Below are 24,215 nucleotides of genomic sequence, written 5' to 3'. Positions count from 1 at the left end.
CGTGAACTTTCTGAAACAAACAAACTCTATATATACCTTTCACGCTGTAACAAAATGTGGACCAACATTTGTTCGCCGAGTGTTGTGTGTTTCTAGAAATCGTGTTCGTACAACACTTTGTAAAATCACGTTTTGTTAGGTTACGATTAGACTTACTTATGTTGGGCTAACTTCGGTTAAGTCAGATTAGGTTGGGTTAGATTAGGTAAGATTAGATTAATTGCAGCTTAGGTTGGTTCAAATTAAATGTTATGTTTGTTATTTTCAAAAAAGGCAACTATAACGTGTAATTTTTTATATTTTTGTATTTATGAAAAACTCGAAAAAACATTAATAACTTAAAAACTATCGTGACTGAAGTATTAAGTAATGAATCTGCAAAGCTTACAAGGCTAAACAAGCTATTCTCGCTTTGCTTTCAGTCATATAATATTAACATGTATAATACCACGTTTTTCAGCGGATTGTCAGGCCTAACGAAATAAGAAACTCTTTAGTTCAATGTAAGCATTACATTATAATTTTCATCGCATTAAATCAATTTCAGCATATTTGACAAGTTGTAATAAATTTTGTTTGTTTGTTTGTTTATAGTTAAGCACAAAGCTACACATTGGACTATCTGTGCTCTGCCCATCACGGGTATCGAAACCCGGTTTCTATTGGTAAATGTCCGCAGACATGCAGCTGTGCCACTATTTTTGGAGTATGCTTAAAATAGGCGGTTCAATGAATAAAACGTCTTTAAGAGAGAAAATAAATATAATTTTAGAAATCTAACTTAGAATCCGGGTTTCGATACCCGTGGTGGGCAGAACATAGATAGCCCTTTGTGTAGCTTTGTGCTTAACTACAAACAAACAAGTAAACAAAAAATCTAACTAAGGAAGATTTGTTTTATATTTTTATTGCAGCTCAGAAATATAAACGCTCATTCTAATAGCTGAAAATATCTTTACTTCTGTTTTACACCCTATTTTAATTGGTTCTTTTTACTTGTACTTGGTGACAAACTTAAACTATTATGAATAATATTGAGTTTATTGAGACATAATTTGTATTATTTCTTGAGGTTGAAAGTAGTCTCCCGATGGCACAGTGGTACGTTTACGGACTTACAACGCTAAAATACGGGGTTTGATTCCCTGCAGTGGATATAGCAGATATCTTAATGTGACTTTGCTCTAAAACAAACAAACAAGCCTAGAAGGTAATTAGAAACAATTCCCGAGATGTCTAGAGAAACCAATTCCGTGTATAACTTCAGACACGTGCTGCTTAAGATAGAAAATGAGAAAAATGGAGGAAAGGAATACATAGGAACGGAAGGAGAAGAACAAGAGTTTTAGTCCATATGGAATCCACAGAAATAAGAAAACAGAATGGTAAATGCAACAAATAAGCCGAACACAGAAGTAACTCAGATTAAAATACGTGTGAAAGTAACTTAAGCACTATTAATTTTCTTATATTAAAAGAAACACCTGCTCTTATAGTTCTGGACATTTTAGGTTATTTTGGAGAGTTTTTGTTTGTTTGTTTTTTCAGGTGGTATAGCAGTTTTTTTTTCCAGTATTTACTAGTGAGTCTAATTAGAGTATCATGTAAGCCATGATGAAGGAGATTAATAGCAACGTATGACGTAAGTTTGGGAAATTTGTTTATGTCATATTACTGCATTAATACTATTATACATCCGCATAAGGTATACCGCACTTTCAAATGTAAACGGTCTAATAATATCATCATTTGTATAAGGTATACCACATCGTTTTCAAATGTAAACGGTCTAATATTATCATCATTTGTATAAGGTATACCACATCGTTTTCAAATGTAAACGGTCTAATATTATCATCATTTGTATAAGGTATACCACATCGTTTTCAAATGTAAACGGTCTAATATTATCTCATTTGTATAAGGTACACCACATCGTTTTCAAATGTAAACGGTCTCATATTATCATCATTTGTATAAGGTATACAACACTGTTTTCAAATGTAAACGGTCTAATATTATCATCATTTGTATAAAGTACACCACATCGTTTTCAAATGTAAACTGTCTAATATTATCTCATTTGTAAAAGTAAACGGTGTAATACGATTACAATCCATATAAAGATGATCTAGTGAAACCACAATCAAGGAAAATGCTCAAAGAAGTCAATCTCATGGAACATAAAACCTAATGTAACATTCTTTATATTTTGTTGTTACGACCTTCCGTCGTGAATTATGATTGCATTTTATTGTCAGGTTATTGTGAAAACGTATTTTCTTTAAGTAAACCATATTTTGGAACAAAACAATGCATACTAAGTTATCTCTGTTATTTCGTGTTTAGGTTTAGCATCTTTACGTTAAACGTACTTAACTTATACACACATATTTTCGATCTGTATCTACCTTGTTTATGACTAAAAGAGCTAAAAGGTAGTTCGAGACCACCTACTGACCTCGATTGCATGAAAAGTGCATTTACTCATGCCATCCATGCTCATCTCCCACCACTTACCTGTTCATCTTTTATTTTCTGTGTAATCTGTAACAACTTTCTCCTTGTTCCTGCGTGACAACTATAAAAGAAACAAAAAGCGGTTTTGACTTTTCCTCTTTCGACACTGATAGCTGTCAGAAGCTCTCACGTTCTGATTTTACCAAATGATTGTAAGAAAGGAAATCGCTGACAGTAACAATAACAACGTGAAGTTGAACAAAGTCATCCTTGCCAAACAATACGCTAAATCTTTGTTTATGAATGGCTTTACTTATCTGATCCTAAACCTTAGATTTTTTTCTACAAAATAAACTTTTTACTGTACATATTTTTTGGTTTATGACAAAAAAAAACGGACAGTTGGTGTTTGATTTACCAATTAGCATTATATATATATATATGTTTTTATTTTCACCTTGCTCATGTTTTTTAGGAGAGGATGTATATTGTTAGAAAGGTGAATGTTTCATAAAAAATCATTTAACATATTCAACATAAGTTACTTTATATTTCCTAAAAACATGTGAATTGTACTTGTTACATTTTCATTATAATAACAATGTAAACTAGGTATTCTTTGTTCAGTTTATATCTATGACCACTCTTCACTGATTTAGCGATGTCAATAGTCGAATGGAGTTTTTATAAGAAAAACGCAAAGAGAGAGAAAGATGGCAGATTTTGTTTTATAGAATTTTAAATTATAAATAGACCTATATGGTTCCAAACTTATCCCTCCTATAAATCGATTAGGCTAAGCCTAATCTACAACTCATATATATTATATATATAGCTGTTAATTTCGTACTAGAGATAATATTCTTTGATCCTGTAGTCGTTCAATCTTACTAAAATTTTACTATTTAAATTAAAATATTGCTTGTTTTATAGAATCCAAAATTGGGAAACTGAATGAAATGTATTTGATATTTCTAACATTCTTTAAAAGTTAAATCAAGGAATAGATGTGCATATAACATATAACAGTGATTTCAATTTCTAAAGAAACCTAGAATCCCATATGACTAGGGGATTATATCAAAATGAAGAAACAAGTCTTAGCCTTGTGACGGATTTATTGTTCTATATTTATTTTAATATCGATGTTTGTTTAAATTAAATTTACATTTAGAAATGTACATAATGTATACTGTTAAATATGCATTGCAAAACTCCCGCCTATTCTATAAAGTTGTAGAAGATTCTCCAGTGTAAGAATCAATAAGATATGTGTGTACGTAAATGCTAGTGTAGCTTTGTATTGTTACGTAATCTGAATTTTCGAGAAACTCTCCACACGCCTATAAATATAACCGAAAACACTATATATTACTGGTGTGCTATATTTGGTATACTATAAACCTCCAAAGCTATAATTGTGATTAACACTTATTGATCGAGAAGCTTCAGATATTTGACCAGGAACATTTATACATTTCAAGCATTACAAATCATTTAACTTCAGTGGATTCACATCGGACATTAATACTTTTACGAAGATATTATATAACTTTAGCGGTAAAAGAAACTAGACCGGTAATCGGCGTGTGATCAGCGAGAACTACAGAGCTAGCTAGCTTCCTATTAAGTGAATTGTACCTACGTCAACTCGAAATTAATTCGCTCATCGTGAACTCTCGATAAGACATCAAGGAAGTTCCAGACTAGAAATAATACTTTATATTGCTTGTAAGTTTGTGAAACTTGTGTATATAAATCATTGTGTGTAATAACTGTTATTGTAAATTGTATTATTGTTTGTGTTTGTGTATTAAAATATAATTGTATTAAAAAAAAGAAAGCTGTGTGTATCAATCTGGTTGGCAAATATCATAAAGTTGGAGATATATCGGCATTTATTTAACTACTAAATTTAAATTATCATTTAGCTCGGTTTCAGACCATTCGAAATTTTAATACGTAACATATGTGAAAATAAAGCTGCAATTAATAAAGAAGAATATAATCTATATGTGAATTTTGTATGTGTTATTCAAACACCTAAAGTAGTTTATATCAAATCCTGCAAGTATGTAGTCTTACAATAGAGAGAAAGGGATCAAACTGAAACTTTCAGTGTAAGGTAAAGAGAAGTGTGAACTGTAACACGTCAAAATCGGTTTCACAAATCCAAAAACACCTACAACAATGAGAAGGAATAGCCAAAAATATACATTATGTAAAAGGTGAAAATATAGGATTATGCTGGAATTTGAACTGACAAAAGGTATCAGTCTTTTGGTTTTGTTATTCATCAAAAAATCTTCAAGACCTGATGAAGACAATCATATAATAATAACTTCAGCTAGACCTAATCATTACTATGTTTGCTCACCAATGAAGTTTGAACTGTAAGACTTTTGTAAACTAATGTTCAATAAGTAAGCAACGAACAATAGTTTTGAAATATCAAAATAGCCTGTGTATTAAGATTTGTTCTGACATAAGATGAAAATCTGTCGAAGCCTTAAAGCTAGGACCTTTCGTTCGCTATAGTAAAAAAGAAAAAGAAAAGAAACTCAGATCTCAAAAACCAGGCTGAGTTATTATGATATTGCAGGAGTAAGTAAGTATTCCAATAAAGAAAAAAAATTAAAGCCAACCAGCGAGTAGACAACTGTCGTTACTCTTGTGACCACAAATGCAATAAAGTATAAGTGGTGCAATCCACCCTAAAAATGGATGGTTTCTTTGTTTTAGTTTCTCATAAATAATTAATCTATACTACATTGTCCAACTCACATTTTCAAGACAAGAATGTCACCACGACTTAGTAGAAAGGTAACTAACAGTCTAATGTCCTCTCCCTCTGGCTATCAACAGAAGGCCTTTCTCCATGTGACCATGACCTTATGTGGAGATGTCTCTTTAAAAAATCACTTAAACTTTTATTTGTTTACTAATTACGTAAAATCCTAAAAAATAAAGTGAGCAACGGACCTCTTCCTTCTTTTGTCAAGTTTTTACCTGGAAAAGGAATATTTTGATATCATTGTAAAGGTAATCATCTTCATCTGCGCTTCCTGTGTTTTCTCCGCCCCATGACGCACTTAACCGGTTTTAACGTTTGCTGAAAGTATATAAACTTAACATCAGAGTTCATCTCATCGTTCACTTTAGTGTGTGACCTAACCCACATGAATAGTAAAAACATCAGTGGATCGTCTGAGTCACTGTCCTGAGTGAAAGTTAATCACAAGGTAGGCTTTCATTTCTACAAAATGATTAAAAATCCAATACTTCCTTACGTTAAACTCTCTCTTAAGCTTAATTACTAACTCACTCTTTTTTTTTCTTCTTCATGAAGCATAAAAATAATCTTATAGTATTATACTAGAGAATCTCAAGGGATTTTGTACCAATTCAAATTTTGTAAGCTTTAAGACACAGGAGTACATGCAGAATTGTATTTGTTTGTAGTGAAGTGAAGCTGCACAATGGGCTATCTGTGCTGTGCCCACTACGGGTATTGAAACCCAAGTTTCAGTGTTATAAGCATTCAGACTTTCCACTGAGGCTCTGGATGGTTGCATGCATAAAGCTTGTCGTTTTGTTTGTTGTTAACCCAAAGGAACATTGTAATTTCAAAAGTTGCACAGAAAAAAAAAAGTTAATTTCATCAGAGTTTTTGACTCAATTGTATTACGTCTCGTTAAAGTTTTCCACGTGAATTTAGTTTTGTTTTAAGGGATAAACTGAGGTTGGAAATACGTTAATAATAACTCAAAATTAGAAAAAAGACCGAATTGTAAAGAAAGAGAAAACACAAAAAATTGTTCAATCAAACGTACTGAGTTAAGAATAGCAACAACCTTAGAAAAATGTCAGTTAGTTTCATATAATAGCTTGTTGATGTATTATTGTTTTCTAGCGAAATGGCTGTCTGCGCTCTGTCGAGCGTGAGAGAATCAAACCTGGGATTTTAGTGTTGTAACTCCGTAAACTTACCGTTGACCCACCGGAGGAACTGTAGTATGTTATGTATATAATTTATAAGTAGCTGTAAATACCTCCTGAAACTTTTGCCACATACTTAAATGTTTTAGTACAACAAAACAATTTTTAGTCACCAAAACCTTACTCGTTTGCTTGTTGTAAAGCACAAAGCTACACAATAGGCTATCTATGCTGTGTCCAGTGCATGCATTAAAGCCCTATTTTTAGCTGAGTTGAGGTGTCACAAAAAGTTATAATTATAAACGTAAAATAACCAGTTTCCAAAGACTTTGTAAATTTCAAAGTTTAAAATTACCTAACTTTTGCGATTATGATTTTTGTAGGACGAATTTTAAAATTGAATTTTAATATGCTTTCTGAAACTAGAGATGCCAGTAATGCTTCGAAACACGAGAAAACTGTAAGGCTATTGATCTACCAATTTATTATTTTTATTAATTATAACCGTTTTTAAAAAGAAAAACCCAATTAGAATTTCCCAAGCTCTTTTAACTGACGTTTCAGTAACTAATTAACCATTTCTGGAAAGTTTTATTCTTATAATTGTATTATTTACGCTAATTAAAAAGTAAATCTTAAAACAAACGTTGTTTCTTAGTGTTCGCGTTAATAGTACTACGACAAAACGCTTTGGGTTATTTTAGCTTATAGAATTATGTATATGTTTTCAAGCATGGTTTACATAAAGATTTAGCAACTAAAATATTTCATAAATTGTACCATCTTAAAAAATAGGTTTTTTTCCACGTTTTGCTGCATGTATTAAATGACATTAAGATGTTTTATTAAATTAGGCAGTTCGTACTGTAATACTATATCGTTGAAAATAACGTTAGTGTAACTAGTTCCTCATTAATAAATTGAATTAGTATAGCTAGTTTCTCAGTTATATAGTGGATAAATATAACTCGTTTCTGAGATAGTAACATTCTTTAATGAGAAACCGGATCAGTATAACTAATTTCTCAGAAATAAATTGAATTAGTATAGCTAGTTTCTCAGTTATATAGTAGATAAATATAACTGCATGTAGTTTCTGCGATAGTAATATTCCTTAACGAGAAACTGGATCAGTATAACTAGTACCAAAGTACTGTTTATTTATTGTTAAAAACTTAGTTACACAATGGGCTATTTTTGCACTGCCCACCTTGGTATCGAATCTCGATTTTTAGCGTTATAAGCTATCAGACCTACCGCTGAATCACTAGGAGGTATTCCTAAATAAAGAAGCATTTTTACTGGTTTTTACTAGATAGTGTGCGTTAATAAGAAATTGGATTAGTATAAATACTTTCTGTGTAGGTAGTGTGCGTTAATAAGATATTGGATTACAAGGGCGCCATTAGAAAAAAAATATGGGGGGTCAAGTAACTCCAGTTTGAAAAGATTATGAAATCGAAATGCAAATATTTTATGGTTTTCCAATAACATAGAAGAATAATTTTACATATCTAGTAATTTTCTTTCTTTTTGAAAATCCAGTGGGGTCAAGTGACCCCCCTTGCCCCTTCTTACGGGGGCCCATGCTGGATTAGTATAACTACTTTCTGAGTAGATAGTGTCCGTTAATAAGAAACTGAATTAGTATAACTACTTTCTGAGTAGATAGTGGGCGTTAATAAGAAACTGAATTAGTATAACTACTTTCTGAGTAGGTAGTTTGCGTTAATAAGAAACTGGATTAGTATAAACACTTTCTGAGTAGATAGTGTGCGTTAATAAGAAATTGGATTAGTATAGCTACTTTCTGAGTAGATAGTGGGCGTTAATAAGAAACTGAATTAGTATAACTACTTTCTGAGTAGGTAGTTTGCGTTAATAACAAAGTGGATTAGTATAACTACTTTCTGAGTAGATAGTGTGCGTTAATAAGAAATTGGATTAGTATAACTACTTTCTGAGTAGGTAGTGTGCGTTAATAAGAAACTGAATTAGTATGACTACTTTCTGAGCACATAGTGTGCGTTAATAAGAAATTGGATTAGCATAGCTACTTTCTGAGTAGGTAGTGTGCGTTAATAAGAAATTGGATTAGTATAACTACTTTCTGAACAGATAGTGTGCGTTAATAAGAAATTGGATTAGTATAACTACTTTCTGAGTAGGTAATGTGCATTAATAAGAAACTGAATTAGTATGACTACTCTCTGAGTAGGTAGTGTGCGTTAATAAGAAACTGAATTAGTATGACTACTTTCTGAGTAGATAGTGTGCATTAATAAGAAACGGGATTAGTATAACTAGTATCTGAGGAGGAAATGTACTATATATTTAACCCACCTTCTATACTATCTGGGCATTAATGAGCAGGCGAACTTCAACCCACTTGATACGAAGATTTGGCCCCTCTGAGTTAGGGAGAAATAATGACTAGATTTTATTTATTTATTATATTTCTTCTATATTGGACGTAATATTCCACAATTTTTAGAAAAAAATAATAGAAATAAAACCACCACAGCGTTAGAGTTTGTGTCGAGAAGAGTACTCGAAAATAATTTTTTATAATTTTCCTTTTTTACGTACGTAAAAAACGCACTTAAAGAGAATACTGTATCGTATTTCCAATGGCAACTGCTCATTTATTTGGTTGTAGAAAAAAGTAGATAAATGAAGAACTTGTAGACTGATTATTAAAGTTAACTTTGGCCTTTATGCTTTTGTGACAAAATTAAAAAAAATAATAGTCAACTTCAATATGCATGTTTTAACATGTACATGGGCTTAGTAGTCCCAGTAAATATATCAAGATGTTCTGAAACTCTCAGCATCTTTATTGACAATATTTAAATCTAAATTTATACATCACTATGAAAAACCAAGTTTCTGTTGCAGAAAAACAAAAATACTTCAATGGTAAATCTTTTAATATCAAAATATAGTTATAGTGAGTTAAAATACGATATTGAAATTGTAACCACGAAAAAAGTCACAAAATGTGGAAGCTAGAAAAAATATTTTTATGAAATTTGAACTAATTGAAATATATTTACGACTGGTTTGATTTTTTTTACAGCAAAACCACATTGGGCTATCTGCCGTGTCCATCACAGGGATAGAATCCTGGATGTTAGCGTTATAAGTCCATAGACTTACCGCTGTCTCGTTGGGGAACACAAATTTAAGTAAGATAAGATTGATAAATATATCTCAACTATCGTATATTTGAACAAACGAGTCACGAGCTGAAGTGAAACATCATAAAGTTCGACAGGTAACAGTGCTACCACTAGATGGCGTAACAAAATAATAAGTTAAGATTAAGGTGCAAATTTTAACACAATTTAATACCGAATCTAAATGTAAGTAATTTGATCCTCATTCCCCAAAAGGTCACTGAGAGTTTACACATTTTTTGCTCTTCATTTAAATTCCTATTGTAATTATTTGAATTAAAAAAATTGTGTCAGATCTAGTGTAAAACATTCTTCACAATACTCCTATCAATGTTTCTACACGTTATTCGTAATGCAATTTTTTGTCCCTTCATCGACATTTATAAACATCGCCCTACTTGCTGTAAATGCTTTTACTTTACACGCGCTATTTGTACTGTTAATAGTATCATTCTTAGCAAATGTTTTTATACACACACACTATTTGTACTCTTAATAGGTTTATTCTTAACAATAGACGTTTTAAATAATACTTTCACAGATGTTTTTCACATCGCTATTTATATGTTAATTTGAACATTGTTAAGAGTTTAAATCTTGGCAATACACCAACAAATGTTTTTACACGCTGCTGTTTATCATGCTAATAGATTATTTCTTGACGATACGCCCATTAATGTTTGTATTGTTAACAATTTCTTTATTAACAACTTGCTCACTACTGGAACGAAAGAAACGTTTCCAGTAACTTTTATTGAGGTTCTACAATAGTATAGAGAAAACTTCTATTACAACTATTACAACTACAGTGCGTAGGGGTTTACGAAATAATTGCTATAAAAATGTTTATTCTATTTCTTCTGTGATGTTTTTAATAGTAGCACATTTATTTTAAAAAGAGATCTATTTTGTCAAACCTGAGTACACTTTGGATGACTCATTTTAAGATAAAACCGGAATTTTTTGTTAATTATACCTATGATTCAGTATTTATTAATTTCTTGCCAAGGAATTCAGAAGGAAGCTTTTCTGAATAAAATAAACGTTTGTTTTTTCTCAGATCCTACAAACATCTCAAACGACAAACTATTCTAGAAAGAACATTAACTTTTTATATTTTCTTACAGAACTACAATAGAAATAAAAAAGTAGAAAATAGAAAAGTTAAATAACTTTGTACTTGAATTTCATGAATTCAATATATTGTTACGACAGCGGAAGTCGCGTGACGCTGGAAGCATGGGCGCTGGAGTTTCTAGAAGGATCATGACTGTTCCTGGCAACTCTAGTTATTTCTAGGCGTTCTTTATTTTAGTATATAAGCCCGGCAAATAAAGTGGAGATAATGGCAGATAGACAGAGATGTAGACAGATAATTGAGTCAAGCGAGCGGTAGTGACCGTAAGTAAAGTGCGTGAATCGTTGTGAATTATAGCGTGTGTTAAGTTAAATTGACTGTGGAAATTAAGTGTATTGCAAAGTTGTATTGAGAAAGAATAAACTAGTTTTATTTAAGAAAGAACTTGTATCGCTGAAGTTCCTCGGGAAGAATTTATACCGGAAATTAACAAACGAGCAGATACGTAACAATATGATAAAAATAATCAGGGCCGTAATCAAAATTCCCAGCAGGAATAAGAATCACGGCCTTGATTTAACGTTTTGTTGATTTCAAATTCAAAATGAAATAATTTTCCTATTTCTAAGGGTTTTTTTTCCACTTATTTCCATAATTTTTCTCAAAGGTATAAATTTTTTTGAGCTTTTTTCGGGTAAAGACCACATTCACAAACTCACTATTATAATTGATTATTGGTTCATTGTATTCTAATTTTGAAGTAATAACCTTGAAATATTGTATTATCTAATTTGAAATGTATACTTTATTACATTTATTATTGAAGCCAACAAAAACTTTATTAATAATCAACTCTGCTATACTCTGATTTTTTAGAACTCATTAGAAGAATGGTCAAATTTTATGAATTTAAATTTTGATTAAACTAATTTTTTTTCCTGCTTTTACTAACTTTAATAAAAAAGATAAATTTCAGACTTTTAGATTACTTTGTTATATCATTCATGTTATATTAATTAGAAGTTCATTTTTAATACAAAGAGGTAGATAAAAGAGAGTAACCTTAGAAAATACAAATATGACATTAATTTGTTTATATTTTTCTTCTATTCAATTTCACAAATAGGCGTAGCAAAATGAAAGGCAAAGGCAGGCGAGTCAAACGATGAATAACTTCTAGACACAATCAAGCTAAAAACGTAAAGTAAAACCAAAATAAGAAACACGGTACATAGACGTTAAATATATCTGTTATAACTTAGGAATTTGCTCGTTGTATTGTAGTTATTACATTTCAGTAACACTAAAATCGTTTAAGACATCATATACTTTAATGAAACTAATTCGGCAGTAGTGAACAATATATTTACGTATAATTAAGTAAGTTGATTATTAAATATCATTTGAAAGATTAGTGACTAAAGTTAAAATTAAAATGATATACGACCCCATGCGATTTACATTATTAAACCAGTTAAGAGTATTTAAAATAATTTATTGTCAGTGGATACCCTCGCTGTTTCCGTTAAAATTAATGTTGCTATTAATCAAATTGCTAATTAAATGCTTACATTGTGCTTTTATTATGACGCTCACAATAACGAGAGGTAGATTAACTTGAATGTCATGTTCAAAAATCGACAAAATAATAGTTTGTGTAAACTAATTAATGGCTGTGAAAGTGTTTTGTCTGTTGACATTTAAAATGCATAACTGTAGTAAACAAAGTCTCGTTGTCATTATGAATGTGTTAATAAGATTCAAAATTATATTTTAAATAAATTGTATTCTAAACTTGGAGAATAAAGAATGTAAGAGTTGAGGCTGTGATAAATTGATTAAATAAATCTTGAGAAAACGAGAAATACTACAAAATTACCAATTTAGAACATAGGTTGTGGAACGTGAGATGATGAAAACTAGGATTAGAAATAACTGGTGAAGGGGGTAGTATGTTATAGCACTGATAAAAAATACAGATCAATAACGGAAAATAAGCAGGTTATGCTAGAATTTGGAGAGTAAGATGAAAAAATTGAATACAAATGTTTTTGATGTGAGGAGAAGAAAATATAATGGAACTCAAAAGTTAAAAGAGAGATGAATCTTGAAAAGAATAACGTATAATAAAAATCCGCTAGATTTAGGTTCGAAACCCGCTCAGCCTTACTGTATGAAAAGTTTCGGATAATTCACAACAGTCCTATAGAATTGTGTGTAATATCTAGAAGCAATTTTTCATTTAAAGTTTGTCTGGATACAAACCTACAAAAAATGGCAATACATGAACTTCAAAGGCAAACTTGAGGATCCTTAATTTTCTGTCCTCGTAAGTGAAGCCTGAGTCCTGCTTTATTGAAGCCAAATATATATGGAGTTGGGGCACTGCTCTTATTAACCGAATGGCAGGTTACGTTTATAGTGTGTTTTTTGTTATTTTTGAATTTCGCGCAAAGCTACACGAGGACTATTTGCGCTAGCCTTCCCTAATTTAGCAGTGAAAGACTAGAGAGAAGACAGCTAGTTATCACCACCCACCGCCAACTCTTGGGCTACTATTTTACCAACTAATAGTGGGATTGACCGTCATATTATAACGCCCCCATGGCTGAAAGGGCGAGTATGTTTGGGCGGACAATTAACATTAGCGTTCAAATATTACAGATTTTATTGTTAATCACTAGTGCTATATTCTGGGCAATTAACATTAGCGTTCAAATATTACAGATTTTATTGTTAATCACTAGTGCTATATTCTGGGCAATTAACATTAGCGTTCAAATATTACAGATTTTATTGTTAATCAAAATGTTTCACAAGTCATGATGAACTCGATGCTAAGTAAATGATTAAACAAATAAATTTGTACCGAACAAAGCAACTCGCATCATCAAGTGGAGTGAAGTAATCTACAAGTAACTTTAAACGTTTTTAATATTATTATTCATTGTTGTTGTTTATTAATTCTAAACTCTCGATTTCAATAATATAAATTCTTCGGTATTTTTTTATATCATTTTTCTTTACATCATTTACATAACACGTTTATCACAGTGCTACCTTTAAAACGTGAAATAAATAGAAAATCGAACAACTAACAAAGATACCATGAAACAAATCTCCATATTTGCAGTCTTCAAATTTTGGTTAAACTAGTTGTATTCTTTCTTTCATAAACTATTAAAAATTGTCCTACAGTAAGGGGAATATTCCGTAACTTCTGTGAACATCGCATTTTAAATATCACCTCTCGCTTAGAATATTGCGGTGTGGTGGCGTTTCTTTTAAAAACATTTTAACTTAAACAAATCCCATAAAAAGTAAAGGTGAATTATCCAAATAATTGCTAAAACTTTTATGTGATATTTCAAATGTACTAACCACGAATTTTCCACAAATAGGCCTACAACGACTTGATTTTTTTATTTATTTTTAGGTACCACATTACATTCTGAAAGTGGAGTACCGGTTGAATAAAAGATATCAATTCCAAAAACTATTTTTTCGATATGAAAAAAATCATATTTTCCTTAGTAATAACAGGTAAGAGAAACACAAAAGTGAGAAATATTTTGTTTTCGTATATTTTTGTTGTTTTTTTAATTCTTCTTAAAGTGCTGGCCTTCGATATCAACAAATGAAGAAAGTGAAACATGTTTTAAGCAATTTCTAACGATTATTTTGTTTGAAAAAACTACCGTAAAGACGTCATGGAAAAATATAATGAATGCCATATGTGATATATACTCTAATGTATGTGGTTTATATAGGTGGCACGCATGTATAGGACTCTGGTGCATCGTAAATAAAACTATGCTTTTTTCAACCAGAACACGAAAGTTAGCAACAGTAAATCTCGCGCTGAAATAAATATTGAATTTGAATTTTCCTATTCCATTCTCATTTACTTTTCTGTTTAGAAATATGCTATCTGAACAGAGCTTGCTCTCTGAAAGTGCATTTCTTTTATACATGTTCTTGTTAGCTTTTGTCACCCTCTTTAATACTTTGACGATTCCATTTACATGTCAGACGAAACGGTTTTGAACTTGTGGAGTATATGGGTTACGGTTTAAAACACCGAGTTACTGTTTCTTGCTTATTTAATGAAAACTCAATTTAAACCTTACGTTTTTAAAATGTTCGCCAATTTTATAGGTTTCTACAAGAATCACTCAAAATAAATGGAATAATACTCATGTCAAGCCATTATGATTCGGGAGACATACGATTTTGACAGGTAAATTAAATTCCAAATACCATCAATAATTCTATGTGAAATTGACAAAGCTAGAAAAACTTCACACGTGGCTGAAATTTTTGTCAATAAAAAAGAAAAACATGCCCAATCTCCTTTTTGTAAATCTTTTAAAGAAGAAGTTCAAAATACAACATATAATAGACTTCCCTTCAAAGTAACAATTCTAAAACTTTTAGAGCTGTTTCTATCTAGCATTAAGGATACAGCTTCAATGTTTTCAACAGACGTAAATCTTTCTATAACGTTTATCTGGTTGTCTATATACATATTGCTTTTTATCTATACTAAATTGTCGAAATTCTCACTTTCTACTGCTTCCACATATGTTAATACACTAGCATATGTCTCAGAAATAAATATTTCATCGTATTAACTGCATTATATACAAATAGCTTATTCAAATTTACCTACCAATTCTGTTTTTTTTTTTTAAGTATAACCTTTAGAGAAAGCACATAAACCCGGATAATGGTCGTTTGTAAGAAAAATAGCTATCACAAATCTTTAAGAAAAATACAAGTCTTGTTTTAAACTTTATTTAGCTTAGTCTGAAATGGATTCCAGGCTGTTCACTTTTAATGATATCAAGTACACAACGTTATATCCTGATGATTAGCAAAGTACTTTATGAGGTTAATTAGTGAGAGATGACGTAGTGTCGTGAAACTAATAATAGCAGTCACTTCACTTACTTGTTTCTTCCTTTATCAACTGAATAGAAATATACATATGAGTTTTATTACAGCCCCGTTTTCATTTCTTTTTATATTTACGATTAATGTAAGGTCGACGATATGTCATCGAATTAATACTCACTGCCTTGGTGTTTGTCGTAATAAACTCAAAGGGTTGATATACACAACTAGGAACATATAACATTTTCTTATTTACCTAACCGTATATCTTATGAATAGATGAACAGCAACATGAGATTACTCAATAGCACGAAGGCCGCTACAATAATGTTAAATATGTGAAAAACAACTGTTTGTGATTATAAGATAGTACTTCCTCCAGATTCTTTATTTAAAACCGTTATTTTAGTACGAAAGGTAAAAACACTTATATTCTGTTGTTCTTTTTTTCAGGCATTGTTAGGAAATATGTAATACAGATTTTTTAAGGAAAATGTAATTTTGATTTTCAGGTTTGCTGTCAGTATGTAAAGGGAACAGGGTGAGTAAAATCCTTATTTATTGAGTTATTTTTATAATTTCATCCCCATTTTCAGAACTTAGCTTCTTGGAATTTAAAGAGTAGATTTTGTCATCAAAATCATATGTAATTATCACAGCAGAGAAATAAGAATTTTGACATCTTGCTTAAGAAAATGTATTGATGCTCGATATTGTGAGGTTGCATGTTCACTATCTCGTGTTTTAAAATGTGTGGATTTTTCTGTTGAGTTGTTGTTTATGAAAATTTATTGCTGCTTAATATTACTAGGCTGCATGCTCATCGTTTCGTATTATAATTTGTGTTGTGAGTTTTATATTATTCAACATAATCTTAGCTTTAAAATGAATTATAACAATTTAATACTGTTTACGAACTGTTAGATATTTTTGATAATTTTGCTCTGTTTTCTTTTTGTTTTTGCCCAACAATGTTACTTTTGCATTAAAAAGTAGTAGCTAATACTATGCATAGGCACTTACTACAAGTGTTCAGAAAGAAATGTGATATTACTTACTGTAGGCAAAGTATATTATATAACAACCAACAAACAGATAAGAAAGGTCTCTAAGAACGTGAGCAACCAAACACTATTTCTGTAGGCCAACCATATCGTATAACAGCCAAAAGTTACTTCCTGTAGGCCAACCATATCAGATAACAGCCAACAAGCAGGTACAAGAGTTGCTAAAGATGTGAACAGCCAAACAATACTTCCTGCAGGCCAACCAGATCAGAGAACAGCCAACAAACAGGTACAAGAGGTGCTGAAGATGTGAACAGCCAAACAATACTTCCTGTAGGCCAACCATATCAGATAACAGCCAAACATTACTTCCTGTAAGCCAACCATATCAGAGAACAGCCAACAAACAGGTACAAGAGGTGCTGAAGATGTGAACAGCCAAACAATACTTCCTGTAGGCCAACCATATCAGATAACAGCCAACAAACAGGTACAAGAGGTGCTGAAGATCTGAACAGCCAAACAATACTTCCTGTAGGCCATCCATATCAGAGAACAGCCAACAAACAGGTACAAGAGGTGCTGAAGATGTGAACAGCCAAACAATACTTCTTGTAGGCCATCCATATCAGATAACAGCCAACAAACAGGTACAAGAGTTCCTGAAGATGTGAGCAGCCAAACATTATTTTTCAACGCAGTCTTATTTAAGGACTATACGCAGTATGCGGAAGAACTATTCATCAGAACTCCTTCTTCTTAATAGTATTCATAGCACGATCATTAGAGGACGTGGCTTTCTTACGCTGCAGAATAGTACATTTTAGCAACAGACCCGTTTACATAATCATTCATAGATCGGAATTTGTCTCATCCGTATGTCAACGGTTATTTTACGAATTTAAAACGCTAAAATCCTGGGCTTAGATTCCTAGCAATGGACAAAGCGCAGATAATCTATTGTGTAGCTTTGCAATAACTCAGCAACAGATTGGAATTTACTGATATCTAAAGTAAGGAAAACAAAGTCATGTTTTTTTCTAAACAAAATTTTCGTATGCGGCAGCTAATGTTTTCAACTCCTCGTGTTCTGCGTCCTTTCGTTCCCCGATGGTGACAGCGGTACGTTTACGGACTCACAACACTCAACTCCCTGTAGTGGAAACAGGGAGTTGAGTCCGATATGGCTTTGCTTTAAAACAAACAAACTACCCACTTTAAGTTTGACGTATCGTACTGTTCTTCTTCTTGATGATTAAAATCAATTCATAGTGTGTTGTTTTTAATTATCAGGAAACGTTTGATTTGACTTGTAACCTACATTCAATAGTTTGTTAGACTGACATTTTACATGTAGCTACACAATGTCTCTCCCATTTCCGATAAAGTTTCATGTTCTTTTTTTTTCCCTTGAATAAACATTACCATGCTAATGTAAATCCTCAAGAAGATACTGATAAATCCGAGTTTGTTTTTATTTTCTACTATAAAGGCAAATAAATATATTTTAACCGTGAAAAACTAGATTCACGAGATTCAACTAATAAGCTAGTACCTAAATTTGGTTTAAAAAAATAGGTAGGTTAGTTGTTCATTTGAACTTTCCGTAAAGCAAATCAAGGGCTATCTGCGCTAGCCGTTCCTAATTTAGAAGTGATAGCTAGTCAACACCACCCACTGCCAGCGATTGGACAACGAAAAGTTGGATTAATCCTCACATTATAATTCCCCCCAAGGCTGAGAAGAGAATGTTAGATGATGAGATTTAAACTCTTGGCTCGAAGATTGCGTGTCGACTGCCCAAACCATCAAATCGTACCAGACAAAACAAATAGATAAACTGTAAATATATATTATGGATAAAGATTATAGACAGATAACTAGAAAAGACCGAAACCTTGGAGATGCTGTTAATAGACCATATGCTAGTTTCTTAAATATTTACGTTCGCTGTGTCGTTCTGATAAGCAACAATATTTATTTGTTACTGCTAATGTTTTTTTGTTTTTTTTTGGTATTTACAATAGGTCAAGCGGTGGGATGAAGATGGCAGCGGTGATAAAATGGGAGTCCGTGGTCAGCCCGGAGTTGACTATCCGGACTACAGGGAGATTCCTGAGACGTCGTTTTCATGTAAAGATAAGTTGTATACAGGATTATACGCAGACGTCGAGACACGGTGTCAGGTGAGTAATAACCGCTAGATGTGTACAGTTTCAGGTGAGTAATAACCGCTAGATGTGTACAGTTTCAGGTGAGTAATAACCGCTAGATGTGTACAGTTTCAGGTGAGTAATAACCGCTAGATGTGTACAGTTTCAGGTGAGTAATAACCGCTAAATGTGTACAACTTCAGGTGAGTAAAGACCACTAGATGTGTACAGTGTCATGTGAGTAAAGACCGTTAGATGGGTAAAGTGTCAGACAAGTAAAGGCAAACACATAGATGTGTCCGCTTTCAGTTTGTTTGTAGTTGAGCGCAGCACAGAAATTGAAGCTTGCAGACTTACTACTGTGTCACTAGGAGGCTACGGTGTCAGACGAGTAAAATAAAACTTATAGATATAGACAATGTCAGATGAGAGAAACTAAACATACAGATGTGTACACATTTCACGGATGAAACTATACATATAGATGTGTACACTGTTAGACGGATGAAACTAACACGTAGATGTGTACACTGTTAGACGGATGAAACTAAACATATAGATGTGTACACTGTTAGACGGATGAAACTAAACATATAGATGTGTACACTGTTAGACGGATGAAACTAAACATATAGATGTGTACACTGTTAGACGGATGAAACTAAATATATAGATGTGTACACTGTTAGACGGATGAAACTAAACATATAGATGTGTATAGTATCAGATGAGTAAAATGAATAATACAGATGTGTGAAATGTCAGGTGAGTGAAATGAAACATATAGATGTTCATAGTGCTGGACGAGGGAAACTAAACATATAGATGTGTCAGTCAGTGTCAGGTGAGTAAAATAAAACATATATACAGTATCATACAAATAAAATAAAACATATAGACGCACACAGTGTTAGGTGAGTAAATAAAAAAATAGTTGCATAGTCTCAAGCCATTATTGGAAACTTATGTATAATTAATTTCCGTTCGTGTATATTTTGTTGAAGTCTGTTTTAGCAGCATAAGCAATCTTCTTTTTTGTGATAAACTTTAAAATTATATATAAATTATCCTAAATTAAGATAATAAACAGAAAAAATAAAAATGTTAGGTACTTTGAACAACATTTTCTGCTAAAGATTTTTTCAAAATCATAAGCTGGGGTGAGTTCATGTCGTTTCATAAAAAAGGCTAGCCTTCGCTATAAATAAGCAAAAACATAAGGCTCCCAATATCAAATCATGAAAGTACTAAAACATAAATAATAAATATTGAAGTCTTTTTTTTGTTGTTGTTTTAGACTGGCAGCAACAAAAACAAAAGCGTCTTTGTGTACGTTCCATGCTATGAATGCTTTCATTTCAGTCGGTTTTCCAGTAGAAACTTCCTTAACATCCTTGTAAATTGTTGTTTCCGTTTTATAAAAGTTCAAATGAGTTAATTTATTTTCCAACAGCTGAACGAGTGTCACCTAAAACAGTGTAGACAAAGAGCACTAACAACAAATAGCGGAACTGCGTCCATGAATATGGACTATCTCGTGTTTACACTGCACAGAAACGCATGAACAAACATACATAAATTATAATGTAGCCTCCTAATTAGGAGAGAAGAATGTAAGCCTAATTTTGTTGGTTTAAAGGCTGGCTTCATATTTGTAATCTCTAATAAACCATCTCGAATATTCAATAAGAAATGTAGTTTTAAGGACTGTGAAAACTGAAATAATAAAGAACAGATAAAGCACAATCTAAGCAAACTTAAATGTAGAACGATGAACTCGTCCTATTTTCTATCCGCCTCGAGGCATTTCGTGTTTTCAAGAGACAAAGGTTAGTGGGTAGACTAGTTATGTCTAGAAAGATCTAAATATTTTATACACTCTAAGTGAACAAACATCAACGTTAGAAAGCCAGAAAGGATAGCAAAAAATCTGTTGGTTTTTAACTTTGGTCCTAGTTTTATTGTGTGACCGTCAGCCCTTTTCAGCACAGTAGAAATGCATATGATACCCATTTCTCCCCTCCTAAAAAAAATTAAGATGGGAGATGCTTTTATGAAATTTATGAAACACGTTTTTAAATACCGAAAAGTAGTTGGGTCAATGTTAAAAAATGTCTTTTTCTTATTTAAGGTTTACCACGTGTGTTACCCCAAGAACAGAATGGCCAAGTTCATGTGTACTAGTGGCACTGTCTTTAATCAGAAAATCCTGGCTTGTGATTACTGGTTCAGCGTTGAGTGTGAGGATTCACCCAATTATTATTACTTAAACTCCAAAATTGGAAATGCCTCATTGCAGTTGCATACCGAAGATCGGGTGGAGCTTCAACAACTTCAACCTGGTTTACAGCCACAACCACAACGACAGTCTGGTTCACAGCCTGGATACAAGCCTCGGCCAGAATCACAGTCACAACAACAGTTGTTCACAGTCTGGATACAACCCCGACCTGGATCAAAGCCACAACAACAGCCTGGTTCACAGTCTGGATACAAGCCTCGGCCTGGATCACGGCCACAACAACAGCTTGGTTCACAGTCTGGATACAAACCTCGGCCTGGATCACAGCCACAAAAACAGCTTGGTTCACAGTCTGGCTACAAGCCCCAGCCTGGATCACATCCACAGTCACAGCCACAACAACAACCTGGTTCACAGTTTGACTACAAGCCCCAGTCTGGACCACAGCCACAACAACAGTTTGGTTCACAGTCTGGATACAAACCTCGGCCTGGATCACACCCTCAAAAACAGCTTGGTTCACAGTCTGGCTACAAGCCCCGGCCTGGATCACATCCACAGTCACAGCCACAACAACAACCTGGTTCACAGTCTGGATATAAGCCCCGGCCTGGATCACAGCCACAACAACAGCATGGTTCACAGTTTGACTACAAGCCCCGGCCTGGATTACAGCCACAACAACAGCCTGGTTCACAGTCTGGCTACAAGCCCCGGCCTGGCTCACAGCCACAAAACCAACCTAGCTACAAACCTCAGCCTGACTCACATCCACAACACCAACCTGGTTCACAGTATGTTTACACACCCCAGCCTGATTCTCACCAACATAAACAGTCTGGCTACAAGCTTCAAACTGGGTCTCTGTCACAAAAACAGCCTGGCTCACAGTCTGGTTATCAGCCACTGCTTGACTCTCGGCCACAACAACAAAGTGACTACCAATCACAGCTTCGCACTCAGCCTCAACGACAAATTCAGTTTGGCTTCAATCAACCTGACTTACCGCAAACATCTTTTAGGCCTAACCCATGGATGTTTCCAGGAGGAATGATGATGATGGGTGGACCAGGTGACCGCTAGAGACGTTTTATAGAAGTTAAGCCATCTTGTTTTTGTCGATTGGAATTAGGGTTAGGGAACAAACGGATAGATGGTTTTGCTGTCCAGGGACGTAAACTTGTTTCCAGTATAATTTCTCTAAGCTATTTTATCCTTCGGGGAAGGTAAATGTGATTATGATTTTTAACAAATTACTATAATAAAGCTGTCTTTTACAAACTCTGACAATTTTTCATTTTTAAAAACGTTATTAGTACAACAGAATTATGTCACTTATGGTATTTACTCAGATTCAGACAAATTGTCGTGTGGTTTACTGATCGTTGTTTTTTGCAAGGAAAGTACTAGGGTATGAAAATACTACAAATTATTATTTTAAAACCATTACCGTGCCTTTTAAAATATTAACTAGTTCAAAGTCGATATATAAAATCTTTTCCACTAAGTTTGTTTGTTTTGTTGAATTTCGCGTATATTTACTCGAAGGCTATCTGTGCTTTCCTTCCCTAGTTTAGAAGTGATAGATCAGAGGGAAGACAGCTAGTCAACACCACTCACTACTCTTTAGCAATGAAAAGTGGAATTGACCATCACATTATAAAATCCCCCTGGCCTAAAAAGGCGAGTATATTCGGTGATACATCTATTGAATGTTACATAAATATACTCAGTGGTTAAAGTGTAGATCTGGAGCAGAGGTGGGGGAGAGGGGGGGAAGAGTCTAGCCCACAAGGTAATTTCTCTTAGAAAACTTTAAAAACCAACTATCCAGTGCAGCGTTATATTAAGTATATATTGTATATTACAGAATACAAGTAACCATCAGTTTTGACAACAGCTATGTTTGGACGACTTTGCGTGGTATGGTTAAAGGTTCGACACGTCCATCACTCCCAGATCCACCTCACTGTAGATAGCCGCAATTTCAAAGTTGCCTGGTAAAGACCAGTTTTCTCGTGTAATTGTATTCTCCTCATTGTAGTTCCTCTTTAAATTATCTTTTAATATTGTTACTGCCACTTTTAGCCCCTGTTCTGTATACCTAGCGATTCACTTGGCGATTTTTCTTAGCCTCACTTTAACCACTGCACATACTATTCATATCAGCAAATATGTTTGAAGAAACTACAGAAAGCGCGAAAAGCCTTAAAACGATAATCTCATCTCAGTATTATCTCATGTAGCAATTTAAGTATGACTAATATTCTAATTTAAGTGTGAGGAATATTATCTCATGCAGCAATTTAAGTATGAGTAATGTGCTAATTTAATTATGAGGAATATTGTCTCATGCACTAATTTAAGAATAACAAGTATTATTTCATATACTAATTTAAGTACGACAAATATTAACTCATGGATTTAGATAAGAAAACAATCCTCATGCTCCAATCTGGTTATGACAATATTATCTCTTGCAGTAATTTAAGTATGAGTAATGGGCTAATTTAATTGTGAGGAATATTATCTCTTGCACTAATTTAGCTATGCTAAATTATCTTTTTCACTAAGTTAACAAGGCGTGAAGCTATCTCATGCACTAATTTAGTTATAACCAACAATATCTTATGCAATAATTTAGCTATGAAGACATATCGCTTGCACTAATTTAGCTCTAGCGAACGCTACTTTAGGCATTAAATTTACTAAGACAAACATACATGGTGCACTAATTGAACTATGGCGAAAATATATCTTGGACTAACTTAACTATAGCAAAAACTACGTTTACTAATTATATAGTCACGGATTATTCACACATAAAGTTTTCTCTGTGCTTAGTATACATTATTAACGAATAGTTTTAGCTTTTAAATAGGAAACGCTATGTTTCTGTCATGTTTCTGACAAATCACAAAGTTGAAAAGATATTTGATATTATTCACTGAATTCTTAAACACTAATTATGCATAAATACTGATATGTGTAAATACGTTTATCAAACAATATATTAAATCAAATGTGAAGTTTGGAAAGATTTTCGCATGTATGTGTTATCTAGAACGTGACACTGCATGGTAAGCATTAGTAAAGTTACAAATAACCAATAAGTAAAATAACTTTACTTTTACAATCTTATAAGCAGATAATGTTTAAATTGAATAACCTACAAGATGGCGTTATAATCACATGTGTGACACCTGTAGACTTTTTTTTTTTTTGAATTGAGCACAAAGCTACACAATGGGCTATCTGTGC

The 24,215-nt window shown here is 32.9% G+C and overlaps 1 protein-coding gene across 2 annotated transcripts in view; it reads left to right on the top strand.

Moving 5' to 3' along the window:
* Window positions 1-22,185, top strand: part of LOC106475499 (glutenin, high molecular weight subunit DX5-like) — a 24,815-nt gene extending 2,630 nt beyond the window's left edge. The window contains exons 1-5 of one of the 2 annotated variants that reach the window (XM_013936182.2): window positions 5,620-5,702; window positions 14,093-14,199; window positions 16,065-16,093; window positions 18,587-18,745; window positions 20,844-22,185. In XM_013936182.2, coding sequence (XP_013791636.2) covers window positions 14,166-14,199; window positions 16,065-16,093; window positions 18,587-18,745; window positions 20,844-22,037 — 1,416 coding nt within the window. In that variant the 5' untranslated portion in view covers window positions 5,620-5,702; window positions 14,093-14,165 and the 3' untranslated portion in view covers window positions 22,038-22,185. Of the gene's footprint in view, window positions 1-5,619; window positions 5,703-14,092; window positions 14,200-16,064; window positions 16,094-18,586; window positions 18,746-20,843 lie in introns of those variants that run through there. The other variant, XM_022380730.1, reaches the window with a different exon arrangement.
* Window positions 22,186-24,215: the final 2,030 nt, after the last annotated feature.

This window comes from Limulus polyphemus, unplaced genomic scaffold (genome assembly GCF_000517525.1).
Source record: "Limulus polyphemus unplaced genomic scaffold, Limulus_polyphemus-2.1.2 Scaffold147, whole genome shotgun sequence".
Lineage (NCBI taxonomy): Eukaryota > Metazoa > Arthropoda > Merostomata > Xiphosura > Limulidae > Limulus > Limulus polyphemus.
Note: the sequence above shows the minus strand (reverse complement) of the source record. Positions and strands in the feature narration are given on the sequence as shown.